Source organism: Leuresthes tenuis, unplaced genomic scaffold (assembly GCF_036924035.1).
Source record: "Leuresthes tenuis unplaced genomic scaffold, fLeuTen1.0.hap1 SCAF_7, whole genome shotgun sequence".
Taxonomy (NCBI): Eukaryota; Metazoa; Chordata; class Actinopteri; order Atheriniformes; family Atherinopsidae; genus Leuresthes; species Leuresthes tenuis.
In genome coordinates, this window is record NW_027325361.1 from 8,892,136 (window position 1) to 8,908,020 (window position 15,885).

At 39.1% G+C, this 15,885-nt stretch overlaps 1 protein-coding gene across 2 annotated transcripts in view; it reads right to left on the reverse strand.

Annotated features, from left to right (window-relative positions):
- The window catches only part of pde4ba (phosphodiesterase 4B, cAMP-specific a), a 155,753-nt gene that overhangs the window by 99,194 nt on the left and 40,674 nt on the right, over positions 1-15,885 (reverse strand). The window contains exon 1 of one of the 2 annotated variants that reach the window (XM_072389130.1): positions 14,894-15,139. The exons of the other annotated variant lie outside the window; for it this stretch is intronic. Coding sequence (XP_072245231.1) covers positions 14,894-15,117 — 224 coding nt within the window. The 5' untranslated portion in view covers positions 15,118-15,139. Of the gene's footprint in view, positions 1-14,893; positions 15,140-15,885 lie in introns of those variants that run through there. 2 annotated transcript variants of the gene reach the window in all.

The following is a 15,885-nucleotide window of genomic DNA, read 5'->3' on the forward strand; positions in this document are numbered from 1 at the left end:
TCTACAAACCTGCAGATAGTAATTCTTTATGACCGTCACAAATCACAAGTCTATTAATTTCTACATTCAGATATAAAAAGTGATCTGCTATAGAGAGATACCAAAACCAGTGTCAAATACAGTACCAGCAAAAGGTTTTGATCTTTCTCTTCATTCAAAAAGAATGGATAGGTTTGTTCAAACTCTTTACTGGTCCTGTATATTGGGGCAACCTTGGCAAATGTGGAGTTTTCCAAATTTACCACCATGATGCTGATGTCAAGAAGCCAAGTATGCACTTTAAACAAGCACACTTTGGATTTGTAACAGTGTGAGACAGAAAGCATCTGTCTTCCCTACAAATCCAGATACATAAAGGTCATATTTCCCACCTGAATTTCAAGGCCACATGTTGTGAAATATTATTCCAGCGAGCCATTTGTCATACCAATTAAAATAATGGTGGTGTGTGAGGGAGAGTGTGTGCGTGTTTTCACTGCTCCACTGGAATGTTCTAGTCATTAACTTCTCTATGAAGCTGAAAATATACTTTCCTAATCTATATATTTACCTCATAACCATCAATCTCTGTGTACTTTTGGTGTGCATTTGTCTCCGTGTACAGTATACCTCTATACGAGTGTGTTTATGTATGACTGCGTATCTCTGTGTGTGTTTCCACCTTCTGGCTGGAATGTTTTTCTATATTAAGTCTCTCCCACATGCCACTGAGTTATGATTATTCCATCAATTAGAGAACTACAGTAGACAGAAAAGCCCCAACCTGGCTGCACTGAGCTTGTATACTTACTTGACACAACTACTGCGAAAAAAAATTCAGTTTACCCCATGACAAATGGCTGGAAATAGGTAAGTATAAAATAGGTAAGTAAAGTAAATAGGTAAATAGGAAATAGGTAAGTATAATAAGTATAAAAAGTTTCAGATTGTTGTTGTTTGTTTCAAATGGCCAAGAAAGCAATTATGTGAATATACAAACTGGAAACTAGAATTCGCTGTAGTCACGAGGTGAAGAATTTAAAAGCTATCCGTTGGTTGCATTATTGCTTATATACTAAAACACCCAGTAAATATGATGGTCCTACTTGTTGTACATCTAATATACAATCCATCGACAAACCCCTTGGAACTTGAGCTAATGTCCTGTAAGCTGAGGTGGCTGACTCATTTTCTGCAAGATTCAAGTAATTCTAATAGCAACCAATAAAGAAAGACCCTAGGGAGAGCATAGTTCATCCTTGTGTCTCCCCTGATAGTACTTACAATGATCCAGATCTGTGAATACCCGAATTACTGCCATGAATCACCCTGTTATTATTAGAAACTCATAATTTCCAGGGAGTCTGCCACATTTCTTGTGTAACCTAGAAATGTTATTGCTAAAAAGATACATTTGTCCACACTACAGATGAACTATATTGTGTTTTTTACAGGCTGACAACGTTATTTTGGGGGACTACTAGATGAAGCCTCAAAGTTAAATGAAAATAATTAAAAACGACTCTAGCTGCAGCAAATCTTATCACCAGTCAAACTGTGTTGTTGAGACCCGTCTTTCAAAAGGCAAGAGTCAGCTCTAATTGGTCGGTTTGTTTCCAAAATGTCAAAGCACAAAACAGCAGCTCATTATTTGTTTTAAGATGTGTCCATGTGTCCCAGCCACTAAATAAGACATTATGCAATTGTGTTCCATAGTGGTGCAGATAAGTAATGAAAGAGAAACATCCCACTGAGGTTCAGGCTGTTCAGGAGTAGCAGATCTAATTAACTTTTCTTTTTTTGTATTTATATGTATGTACTGTATATGTGTAAGTGATTGGAAGTATGTGTGCATACGTATATGTAAATCGATACACACACAAATCAGTCAGAACATTAACACAGTCTGCCTAGTATTTTTAAGTCATCAAAATAGCTCTGACCAGTAAGGGTATGGACAAAAACATGTTAAGGTGTCCTAAAAATATCTGCTATCTGGAGAATCACAATATATCTTTTGGGCTCTGTAGTTTCAGATTTGCTCCAGTTGATTCTGTTGATGTTGATGTTACATATCCCATCAGATTGGCTGCTTGAAAGTTCTGAAATTCAGATTCTTAGTCTTGTTCTTTGAGCCTGTCCTAAGATCTTTTTTTGGGCTTACTGTTGTCCTGCCAGAGGGCACTGGGGGCTACTGCAGGGCACTGCTATTACTGTGTGGGGGTAGTGACAGGTCTGCAAGCATGCTTTGGTCAGTGTCCAGTGTCAAAGTAGCGTTCAGGTTTTCCCAGCAAAACCTTGCATTATAAGAAGATGAGCACTGATACTTTACCTTTTAGTGGTTTTAATGTTTTGGCTGTTTGGTGTGTGTGTTTGTATGGATATCATACATTTCTTGTTCTGCTCATGTCCTTTCAATGTTGAGCACATTCAGTCTTGGTGTAATAAAATGTGCTATATAAATAAAATTGCTATAAAGGTCCTCAACAGATCTGTGTGATCCTAGGTGTTAACTCCACACTTGTCTGAGCACAAAGTGCCCACATCTGTGCTGCTTAAAGTCAAGAAAAGCTTTTAATTGGACTCAAAGAAGTATACCAGTCAGTTTATTTCAGTAATTGACAAACTACATACTATCATTAACAATGCCAACAAAATAATAGTTTTGAGCCTTTTATCACAGATATCAGTGCAATAGTTATATTTAGTGAAAAGCATATCATATAAACTAAAAACTAAAGTCACTGGGGTTTTAAAGGATATGAGTCAGCAGAGTTGCTTTTAATATAAATAGCTGTTCTAGATACTTACATTCTTATTTTGGGGCAACAGGGTCATCAAAGAAGTGTGTGCAGTACACATGAAAAAGGTCTCTCACAGTTTGTCCGTGTATAAATCAATGTGACACTAACTAAACAAATGCTGCTTGAGAGCAGGGATGATGAACAGAGAAGGACTGAAGGCAAGGTGAGTCTTAATCATGGGACAGACATGATGGAACAAGCAGGACAGGCGAGGAGGCAGGTGGAAAATTGTTTGAAGAGTCCAGAAAGGTTTGAGAAGTATATAAAATACTGTTAAGTGATTTAAGTTTTACTGGTAAACTCCTGGCACACATGTTTTCAACTTGTTAGTGTGTGAGAAACCTTTGGCCTCTGCAGGCTTGTGAAAAGACACAAGACTCAAAATTAGATCAGTTCAAATGCAGCATGATTTACAGTCTTTATCTCAAACTGAAACATGAATATCAGCACAAATAGTTGCCTTTGGAGACACAAAAGCTTTGGATGGGTCACTGTTAAGTGGGACAGTTGCAAATTTGAAAGTAGCCACGGGTGATTTGACAAAATTAACACACCCATGGGTGCACAGTCATTCACTGTGAAAACTTGTCTGCAAATTAAGACCAAAGAGGCATAGGAGAGAGGGAGCGGTGGCTTCTGGACAAGAGTGTGGCGCCAGTATTTCATTGCCAACATCCCAGTGTGGAAATACTGACTACATAGTACTCTGTGACCCTCAGGTATTTAAAGTACATAGACAATGTGGCAAATTAGTTTGATCTCTTGAATCCATGCTTATAAACTGAATGAGACATTATAGCATGTAGGTGATAAAGAATTCCACATGCACAAATAACCACATGCATCAGGCCATTGCAGATGCAGAAAACAGACAGGCAAACAGCCAGATAGCTATCCAAAATGTTCAAATAACAGCATCGCCTTTGTGGCCATCTGACAATCCTAGATTGGTGCAAAGAGCAAGCAAACAGTGCAGGACGAGGAAATACAACATCTGTTTACTATAGTTAGGTAATATTTGCTCTCAAGATGAATACTTGTTCCAAGAGTCTGTTCAATAAACACTTTTGAGGAGCAATTTCCTTCGGTTGTAAGCAAGGGAATATGGAAGGGGGTTTAGAGGAAAACCAAACAAACTGGGTGAAACCCTATTAGATTTTATTAGAGTAACACAACCCAGAAAAATTATGATGCAAAAATTGCACAAAAAACAGGAAGCAATCCAGAGTGTACTGCAGCTTTTTAGAAATTATGTCAGCTTGCATTTTATTTAAAGACCCCCCCCCGTCCAAATATATTCACAGATCAGTAGTGATTAGAGGTTGAAAGTGAGTAAGAAACGGAAATAGAAACCATCTATGAAATATAATAAAACACAAGAAAAAAAGCTGAAAAATTAACCTTTAAATTGTGGCCTCTGGGTAAACAAGTTGACAGATGGGAGTAATGGGACCTAACTAATTACCTTCATTTAAGTTTTGGAGTAAAGCACAAAATTAAGAGCTCCATCATACTTCAGGGAAATGCTTGGTTTAATTCAACTGATCAGAAACTAACTTTAGAAATTGTTTAAGTCCGTTTCAATGTCAACCAATCAATCGAGAAAATATCCTTCAGATTGACTTAAATATTTATTAGTTACAACCTCACGCGTAGTTGGGCTCCCACTCCAAGAATAAGGACAACAAAATACACTTTGTACATGAATCGAGCAATGATATTAAGTATACTTTTACTTAAAGCCACTGAATACTTCTTCCATCGCAGAAAAATTTTGACTTAAGATCACAGACCCGTGCAACGTAAAACCTGAACTGACCAGACTGAATAATTCATCTTTATGCTTAAAATCTACTTTCATTGCTTACAAAATGTGAAGATGCAAGTTCAGGATTTGATTGCATTAATGTTGAAATCTGTTTTTATTGGAACACTCTCTTACTCAGAATAACCTTTGGATCTTTGGAGCTGGAGGAAAGGGTGAAGGTTGTGACAGCGACTGAATTGGTGAGTTAATGGGTGAGACTTCACAGTCAATTGTTGTTACATGAAGGGGCACAGTGATTTTCGGAGCTTAACTTCAAAACCTGCAATCATTTTTTTATTTGATTTTTTCATCTCGTTGCTATTGTCATCAGGGAAGTGGGCGGAGGGTGGGGATTTTTATAGTAAATGATAAATTTGTCCTTTCTTTGTATTACTGCTGTGTTCTTTACGTAATGATAAAATCAAAGAGTAAAAAACGGAAAATTAAACCATTTCACATCTGAGGATCCATAAAGCATAAGTCAGGTGTGATTCATGTCATGTCAGATTATGCCAGTGGACACTACTTGGTTGTTCAACTTAGTGTCAGTTTGTCTGAGCATCATAAATGCAACAGACATGCACGTTTTGAATTTGAGTGTCATGTTTTGTTATTATTTTTGCATGAATTTTTCATCATAAACTACTTTTTCCACAGTACATATTAGAAAACTGGCCTCCTGTAATCTCACCTCCATCCACCCATCCATTTTCTATACACGTTTAATCTGTCGGTCGGGTCGGGGGGGCTGGAGCCTATCCCAGCGGTCATCGGGCGAGAGGTGGAGTACACCCTGGACCGGTCACCAGTCCATCACAGGGCCACAGAGACAAACGAGACAAACAACCACACACATGCTCACACTCACTTCTCAGGAGGATATTAGAGTCACAAATTAACCAAACATGCATGTTTTTGGACGGTGGGAGGAAGCCGGAGTACCCGGAGAAAACCCTCGCATACACGGGGAGAACATGCAAACTCCACACAGAAAGGCCCCAGCTGGGAGTTAAACCTGGAAACCTCTAACCACCACACCACCGTGCAGCCCGTAATCTCACCTACATACTCAAAAAGGTCAGCAATCTGATCTTGATTACATAGTATATTTAACCCTCTCAAAATTAAAGTCAAACTCAGTGTCCCATCATCATTTCTCATCATGGTCCTGTTTCATCACTTCACACACCTGCTCAGGTCATCAGTATCATAAGAACCTCCTAAAAAATGTAGCAGTAACTTAATATTCATGTGTGTTATAGAGCTTTGAAGTCAGGACTTGATACACAAATGCAAAACTATACGACTTAAAGACCCTGCTCATAACTGGAAGAATGATGTCTAACACACATGGTCTTGCTTCAGTATATCTAAACTGGACTGGATAAACGTTTAAGGAGGGCACAGTAAGCTCAACAAGGAGTCAACAATTTCCAGTGATGCGAACTGTCCTAAAATAAGAACTGATTCAGGGCAACATGAAATCTTAAGAAGGCCATGAAAACTATGCACACCAACTAATTTATCCGTGAGCACAATCCCGCTACATCATTCAACATCTGTTCAACATTAATTCGCATGCATAGACACACATGCACATCTCTTCAAATATAGTGCTCCAACATTCCTCCTTAGGTGTCTAACCCTATCCTGACCTTTAACCTACACTCATTCAAAATTTTAACATTTACTGTTTTCAGGGAATGGCTGAATCCCATAATGTGAGAACACACTTACATCCGAGAACATGAGTTGTACAATAATGCACAGATACATACAATACATCTCACGCTGCATATCAGAGAGTAAGTGGGTGGTGACTTCCCCATAGGCCAGTGTTGACAATGAGTGGAAGAGACAGGAGAGGTACACACACACACACACACACACACATCCACATATGGGAATCTTAGACAAATTTAGACAGTCTACATGCATCAAGTTTGCGGTTTAAATGTGCACACACACATTCCTGCAGTCTGTCTGTCACTGTAAAACATTAGAGCCCTACAAGGACTATGGTGATAATGACAGTAGTGACAAGCAGGATAAAGATGATGATAAAGATGATGATAAAAATGTGAGCGTGCAGTGCTGTGTTTATCAGGTAGCTGCACAGAGAATCTGGTTTTAGTACCAGATGATGATGATTCAGACTGGATGCCTTGCAGTCAGACTGTCAGCAGACACCATTTCCCTTCTGGTTTTGATGAACTTTGGAAATTTGAACCATTATTGTCAAGATTGATTCAAATACCATGATCATCGGATTTGCTGTTTTAATCTAATATAAATAAGATTTTCTGTTTTTTAAAGTGTGGATAGGCATTAATGTGCAAGTCGTCATAAAAGAAATGCCCTTTATTAGTCATAGCTTTGTGCAATCGTTTCCCCTGGCTAAGAAGATATCGGACTAAGAAATGTCTTTGGCCTTGACAGCCTTCATCTGCAGGGCTCAGACATTGATATTTCAAGGAAAGAGTTTTACCATTTCTTGAAGCACATTCTTCAAGCAAAGTGCTGTTCATCCCTTACATAAACACTTGCTCTTTTCACATGGTTGTAACTGTGAGACATGATTTAAAAGCTTTTTGCAGCCACAGCTTTTTTCTTTTAGTCTTCCAACAAATTTCTTGAAAATTCACCTAGGGCAACATAAAATGTGAGAGTTGTTTCTTAGTGGGGACTGACTAAATATTGGAAACATCTCTCAGTATGACAATAACGATACAGCTCAACAAAACCACAAGCAACAGCCTTCAAAGGGATCATTAACTCTAAAAGAAAGATTTCTGATATGACGTTTAAGATTTACAGCAGATATGCTCTGACAGTGATAAACTAGGTGTGTGCCGGATTTAAGTTCAAACTGAACAGTTTTAAAGGTTTCCTGATTTAAGTGATGACAAATGTCATCTTAACCATTCCTTTAGTTAATCCATGCTCAATCCATAAAATACCTTCAGGGTCATTTCTGGTACAACAACTTTGGGTTTCAAATGCTTGCAAGCTGGCACTTTTGGATAAAATAAAGAGTGCAGCTCAGCATTGTAGCACATTATTGTATGTTGAAAAAAAAAAAGGTTGCTACCATAATTATTTTCAGTCAGTGCGATAAGCAGATATCAAGTGTTGTGAATAATGTCTCTTCCTTTGTTCAAGCAGACAGAAGGAGGACAAGGTAGAAAGGAAATGCAATGCTGGGTTCTGCTTACTTCAACTTCCACAAATGGAGCTCCAGAACTCATGTTATTATTGAATGCTTCTGCTCTTCTCAATGGGCTGAAAAGAGTATTCAGCTGGTACTTTGCACACTCACAAGCACAAAGGCGCACACACACACAACTATGAGTTATGGCTTAATGACACAGCTGTTTTCTCTCCAAGTACACAGGCCAAGAAGTATGTGTGCATCAAAACTGTGCACATGTTTGTTCAATAATACAGTGAGTAATATGACAAAAAGAAAATTCACAGTTGTTGCTGCCCTAATCAGCACTGTATGAATCATGAATAGATATATGGTCCTTCTACACAGCACATAACGCTATTCTGTAACTCTGAACAGAGATTCGAATTAACTGCTCTTATTCTACTTGCTTCTCTGAGGCAGTAATGTGAATTTTATGTTAAAAAAGACAATCTTAAGTCTACTCAAAATGAAAAGTTTCAGGGAGGAAACAAAAAAAAAAATCCTCCTTAAATTTTCCGAAAGAGCTGCAATGATTTTGGCTCAGTTAAATGAAAACATTCGAATGGTTGATGATGTCAGTCATTCGTAAAGTTTCCAAAATTATTTATTTTCTATTTTCTATAATTGTCACATCACTACTGATTAAATTGTGAAGGGGACAGGCAGTTGCAGACAGAGAACAATAAGGAGGAGGAGAGAGAATGAGTATGGCAAATGATGAAGACAAATAGGTTTTCCGATGTTTCCTGGATGTCAGCACAAAAAGCCACATGGTTTCCAGAGACCCTACAAGCAACTGCAGCCCCAGAACAAATGCTGATTCACAAAGCCATGTGATCCTAAAGCCTTAAATACTAATTAATATTTGTTCGACATCCTGTTTAGTTTGCCTATTATTTTATATTGTTTAAAAAAATTGAGTCTGCATAGTACAACCTATTATACCGTCTGACTTTATCAATGTGCAAAGAAGCAATGCACTGTTAATAATTATTCAATCTTACATGGCATATAAATACAAGGAGAAAAAAATGCATGATATTTCTGCTTTTGTAGGCCACAGCAAAACACAAAAGGAAAAGTGGTAGGATGACAAGTAATATAGTTCATCAGTTAAATTCATACTGACAGCAGTATAAGCGCATGGTACAGTATGTTCTTTACAGCAGCTTGAAGAAAAAAGCTGGGCATCACATACATGCAACCTTTGAACTACCAAAAGAATTGTGTTAATATCATATTCTTTCTATTCTTACATATAGAATCTCTCTCATCTTAATGTGCTCTTAATCTCTTAAGCTCTTTGTTAAAAGTGGATAAAGAAACTAAATATGTAAAGCAACAGCTGGAAAAATAAGTTATTACTAAAACAAATGAGCAATCTGAGAACTGAATAAATCATGTGTGTTATCAAGAAACCTGTCACCCATAATTTTCATCCCTTGAAAACCAGTCTTGGCTGAGGTAATAGCACGCAGACATCCAAACATGCACAGGGACACGCACAAATACACAACCGAGAATGTTCATACTCGTCCACCCATCCGTAATAGTTAACTTTCTGCTCGGCTGGTTTTGTACAGGGAGACAAGGGCGAGAGATGGAAGTGCTGAACCGAGTCATGAAGTGTGAGCAAACGAAGAGGAGGAGGACGACGAAGAAGACCGTTTCCAGACCTCTGAATCACCGCCCACATCACCAAATTCATCAGTGACTCAAAAGGATCTGGTGTGGCCGTTTCACTCTTACGTGGCAGGAGAAACCAATTGGAACTTAAAATGCAGATGATGACAACAAAATTATAACAGTTTTCAGTTTATATTGTTCAAAGAGAGACAAAAGTTCATGAAAGCAGTGGGAAAGAGTGGTGGAGAGTCCCAAATGCATGGCCTTTAAACTAGAGACTGTGATGATTTCTCTGTGAAACCATTACTGTCTGGCCTGCAAGCTGCTCTGATGATATAACATGGTCTAAACTTCCAGTCTGCAGAGGTGGGCAGTTTTTGTGGTGTGAATGTTGTGTGAATGGAAATGTATATTATAATATATAGTACCTGTACTGCTATATCTCATAATAATGGTCTGCTGAGAAACAGGTCTCGAACAATGTCCATTTCAACCCAAAATGTCAGTCTGAAAAATGTCAGTTTATTGTGAGAATGTTCAAAAGATGAAACTAAAAACTAAGACTAAAGAAAGACTAAAGAAGCAAAAGAATCCATCTGACTCTGTGCTAATGTTCACTTCTCCCACTGAAACCAACAAACTCAGGACCTGCAGCTAGTCTTCAAAAGGTTTGGATCATTGGTGAAAACCACATGACAGGTACAGGAGTGGGCTGCCTTGCTTAAAAACAATCTCTGAAGTAAAATGTCCGACCTTTTCAAAGAAACTGTATTGTCGTAACCACTGCCTGGGGTAGGATTCATCTCCCTGGTAACCAAGACAACAGAGGAGAAGCTTGTTACCCTTAGCGTTGCCTCTGCCACGTAATGTGGTGTGAAGGAGTCATGGTCATTTCACATATTTCTGTGAGATCAAGCAGAAATGAACAAACTCACTACATGCACAGACAGTCTTTTGTCTGTGTCTAACAATGAGTGGAAAAACAATCACATCATTTTCTGCAGGGTACCTTATCATTTAAGAAGGACACCATAACGCCAATTTTTTTTTTTTACTTTGTAAAAGAGTGTTACTTTCTGTGGTGGTTAGCTATTAGTTAATACTTCACCGAAGATTTAGTCGCCAATACAAGAACAGTTCCTGCGGGTGATATGTGGCGTAATGGCCTAGATTTCCACAGAGCTACAGGATATTACACAATTTCCAACTAGTACAGTATATACAAATTAACAGACAAACGGAAGAGACACTACATACAATATCTACCAAGATTTAATGTTTTCTAATATGAAAATATTAGAATTAGATCTTAGAGCCATTTGCTCCGTCATGAATGCTCCCTCTTTTGTCTCTCCATCTGTCTCCCTGTCTCTTACTCGTGAGCAGTTGGCGTAAACAGACTAGCAGCAGCAGTAACAATAATCACGTCAAGCCTTCCCTGACGCTCACATAAAAATGATTTTGGGTGAGTCATGGAGGCAAGTAGAGAAAGAAACAAATCAATAGCAGACAGCGTGCTGGATAGAAAAGTGCAGCAAGATGGATATTTAGGTTGACATTTAAGCTAATGTAAATAACCCTCTGTGTAAAGCCAGGGTTGACGCAGCTGTGGTAAATGACGTCTGTTTTTCAATCTATCTGTCTCTCTCTTTCTATATACAAACACAACATGTGACATTTCCTTCCCTCCACCTTATTGTCTTTACTTTTAGTTCTCTCAAGTATCTCCTCAACCCACCTTTGCTCCAAAAGCATCCGATAAGCATCAGACAGAAGGAGGCAAAGTTCAGGATAAGTACATTGCTTCTGTAGATAAAATATGTTTTATTTTCTAAAATGTGGGTGTGAAGATATTTAATTGTTTGTTCAGTGATGTCTGGCAGTTACAAATAGACTGTAACAATTAATTCACACAACATCTAAAGTTTTGCTAAAGAAAGAAATCTTTTTTTCTATCTTTGTTCCTGTTTTTCCGTCCTCTCCTGTCCTCCTATTCCCATGTCAGTTTCTTACATTCCTCTCATCTCCCTCACTCTCCTTAATGTGCTTTTTATGCGAGTAGAAAACAAGGCGGTCATACCCCTCGGCTGGCTATCAAACATTTACATCATGTGGTGCTGTGGAGTGCATAAGGGAGAGAGACAGAAAGACACAGACAGAAAAGGAGAGGGGCTCCTACAAATTAAGCAGAGAGACATGGAAAGACAGTAAAGCAGAAGAGCAGACAGGGAGGAAGCCATACAAAGAAAGAAGTGATGAAAAGAGTGAAATTTAAGAGACTGGAGATGGAGAAAGAAAGCATTAAATGACAGAGACAACCCAAGAGAGGGGACGGGGAATAGCAAAACAGTTACAACAGAGAAATCATTGTACAAGTTCTGCAGGTCAGGAGGTCACCAGACACTTTGTCCAGCAGTGCCACATAATGTAACAATAAAGTATGACCTAATATAATCAATCATATAAAAAAGAAAGTTAGAAAAATTGTTGCATCTATGGGAAAAGTTCAGATGGTAACAGATTTTTATTCAAATCTGCTGACATCACTCTTGGAAAAAATGTAAGACACTGAATGGTAAAAAAATTGGTCTGTCTGCCTAAATAGCCGTGAAGTAATATTGAATAGCATGTCGGTGACACACCAGCCTTTTCACAATCTGTGAAAGGAGAATGTTTGAGGAAATAATGAAGCACATCATCTATGGAATCTCTCTTCATGTATGTGATAAAGCAACCAGCTATTACAAAGCAACATCACGATCCACCTGGAGTCATACATCCCAGTAAATCTGAGTCCAGTACAATATTTATCAGCTGTGTCAACCAACTCTTAGTGGAAATATATGGATCTTTAGACATCAATATTGTTCACAGGCTAGTTGCCACAGTACGTGCCTGTTGGTTGGTGATGGGCAAAATGTGGACCGTAAGATTTTAGAGCTTCTTTACTGTAAAGAACTCCCATATACACCCTGCTGCTGATGTTTGCATTTGTCAGTACAAACAACCCTTTTCATATTGTCATTTATAGCATATAAGTATATAACATACTAAGAAAAGTACCTAAAAATGAAAAGTTCTTGGTCATTTTGTTTAAATCTGATAATTTATGTAGTGCAACATTTGGCAAGACAATATACAAAAACCTGATTACATAATTCCTTTTTGTTTGATTAATTTAGCAGGACAAAGCCCATGGACTGAGCTCATAACTAATGCATCATTATCTTTTTATTACATCGCCCAAGGTTTGACACAGGTGGGAAGAAAATTATGTTGAATAGAGTGCCTGACCAGTAATAACCTGAGGGATTTCCAGGTGGGGTGATTTTTTTTTCATCTTAACCTTCTGGGGTCTGAGTCGTAATGATGTCATGCGATCTGATCACGCCGGTGTGATCATAGACCTCTGAGGGTTAAGGCGAATGGGATACTAATACTCTGTGGCACCATACAGTATTTTATATTCTATTGCTGCCTTGCTGTTTTCTTCCATATGTTTGACAGTATCCTAACACAAATATATGTCCAATTTAAACAAAAGAGAAAAGGAAAAAAGCTGGAAAAATAAGCTGAAAATATCTAGTTTTGGTTGTTAGCTGCTATTGTGTTTTTTACTTGCTTTCCTAACTGCCGCTCAACCAACTTAAGCTATTATTTTCGCTTTCTTGCCGATTGCAATCTGCTATTTTTGCCACCTTTTCCATTTTCTGATTTTTGTTTCCTCTGGTTTCTTTGACGATCATAATGAGTGTGCAGACAGAGCTAAGCGTTACTCAAGGATACTTTCTCATGAACTTAGCCGTTAATGGGCTGGACTGGTGGTTAATGGCTGTAATGGGTATTATAGGTGTTGTGATCCCTGGATTGAGCTCATGTGCTGATTTATGAGAACAAACAAGGCAAAGGACATCTTTAATGATTTTCACATAAAACTGCCATCACCGCCCACCCTCCTCCCATACACACCCAACCCCTACCAGCCTCCCACTGCACAGAAATAAGCTATACAATGAAAGGGAGGTAAGGGAAACACTCCCTGTTCTGACTGATACTGTGGAGGAAGAATAGGAAAGACCACTGCATTAACAAATACAATGTGTGATCAGAAATTACCCACATGCACACACATATGGATGAAAAAACATCTCTCATATCTCTTTTTCATCATAAAGACTACATAATCTATAGGCACAGCACAGAGGTATAGAATAATATCTGGACTCATTTACTTTCCCTCATGTCACACAACTGAGATTTTTTTCCCCCAATCTACCCCATACAAGCCATGACAAACCTGCTTTGTCAGTCAGATTTGTAACCCATTTCAGAGGTGTGTGGTATGTGTCTAAGTGATGTGTCTACAGTAATTCTTTCTTTTGGGGAGGACGGGTGACCTTGAGCTTCTGCAGTCAAATCGCACAAGCTCTTTTACTCTCCTCTAACCTACACATTGCATAACAGAATGCTTCATATGTAAAACAGTGCCAAGCTGCTGCCACATGAATAAGTAGATTTGGGGAACATGTGGGGGATGGGGATCAAACCAGAAAATAAAAGGGTCTGTAGAAAATTAAGATGTGAATATACTTTATCATGTTCTAGACCTGAATCCAATGATCACGTTGGACTGAAAATGTCAGACTTACAGCTGGGCTTTTTTGTAGGAATCAAAAAGTGCTTCAGTGTAAATAGGAAAAGCTCAAACGAGCCACACTGCATGTTGTGTGACATTCTAGTGTATGTAATCTTGACTTGTTTTGAGTTATGGAGACATCCATCTGCTCATTGGGGTTATGAACAAAAACAAACAAAAAAAAAGAGCCATGAGGTTGTGTAATACACCCGACACTGACTGAACATCACATCAGCCATTCAAAGCAAGAACTATCAGCACACAAAAACTGTCAGATTTACCTGAATACAGGGAGACACTATAGCAAAATGGAGAAAAAGGGAGTTTTATTACATAAGGTAATCCCCTATCCCACAGACAAAATCCCCACCCAGCAGCCCTATGAATCATTTTGACCCCCACTCTTACAACCTCCTTTTCAGAGAGCTCCAGCTGTTTAACCATGTACCTCATCTTCTGTCCTTGTACAAGTACTTTCCTTCCTAACCTTTCCTCATTCTTCCAGTTACTGTTTACCCCCTTCACTTCAATTATTAATCAATTCCTGTCTGTCTGACTCCCAGCTCTCAATCTTATTCCTCCATTTTTTCATTTTACTCTTCCAACCTGTCTCTCTTCCTTATTCTCTCACCATTTTTCCCATTATCTCTCTTTACTCTCTCCTGCTCATCCAAATTCTCTCCCCTCTCCTGGTTTTCTTCTCTCTCCTTAATTCTCCATCACATCCCTTTCACCCCACACATTCTCTCCCAGCTAATACCAATCCCTCTTTATGCATGCATGTCTTAACCTCATTCGTCCCCTTTAATTATTATTTTTTTCTTTTATTGACCACCCACAGGCCTTACCAGGTATGAGCCACAGTGAAGCGCCGCCTCTGTCGAATGCTCTTGTTCACCATCAGTTTGCGGAAGAGGCGCGGGGAGCTTCTTGGTGACAGTTTTGGGGACGTGGCACCCCTCTTGCCTCCCACCACTCCTGCCATCTTGGGGGGCTCAAGCTCAAGGTGCATGTGCTCCTTGAATGTTCGAATGCATGAGTCCATCTCAACACTCAGCTCGTTGGATGACATACCTGTAAGCTGGGACTGAGGTCTGTAGCAGACTAATATTTCTATGTCAAATTCTGCCAAATTCTGCTCCACCAACCAGTCATATGAAATTGATTCCTCTTGCTTTATGCAGACACATAAGTTCTAACTGGGTTGTAATATTGCAAAATTATAGAAGCAACCTTAAATGCAGAAATTAACCCCAGAGAAAGCCAGCTCACCCATACAGTTTTGCTGCTTGTGTTGTTTTACTGTTTTCTATTCTTCCCTCCTTGCCCGGTTCTTCACAGGTTTAGGGGTTAGCCAGCCAGCAGCCGTGCCTTCTACCTTCCCCTTTTTTTTGGCTCATGCCCCATGCCTTCCGGCAAATCTTCTGTTCATCAGAGGCTCTGAAGAGTAGCTTCTACAGCATAGTTATATACAGGAAAAATGTCTCTTCTCAACTCCGCTTGTTTCCCATCTCTCCTCTGGTCCTGCTGTCTGTAAAGTGTACACTCCGGTCCCCCTCTTCTTCTCCCTGCGAACCTCCACGTTACTGTTAGTGCCTGCTAAATGTACACCTCAGTACTAACTCTTTGTTTCAGTCCATCGAGGTGGCTTGATGTTGGAGGATCTCCCTTATGAAAGATTCAGAAGGGCTGAAAAATGTTCTCTACCTCCTCCTGTTTTGCTCCCCCTCCATCAACCACTGCTTGACTGACCTCCTCTCTCTGCAAACAACCCCAATCTCTCTCCCAAAGGCACTCCCGGTGTGGCACAGAGTGACTCCTGCTATGCTGAGCTTTAAGT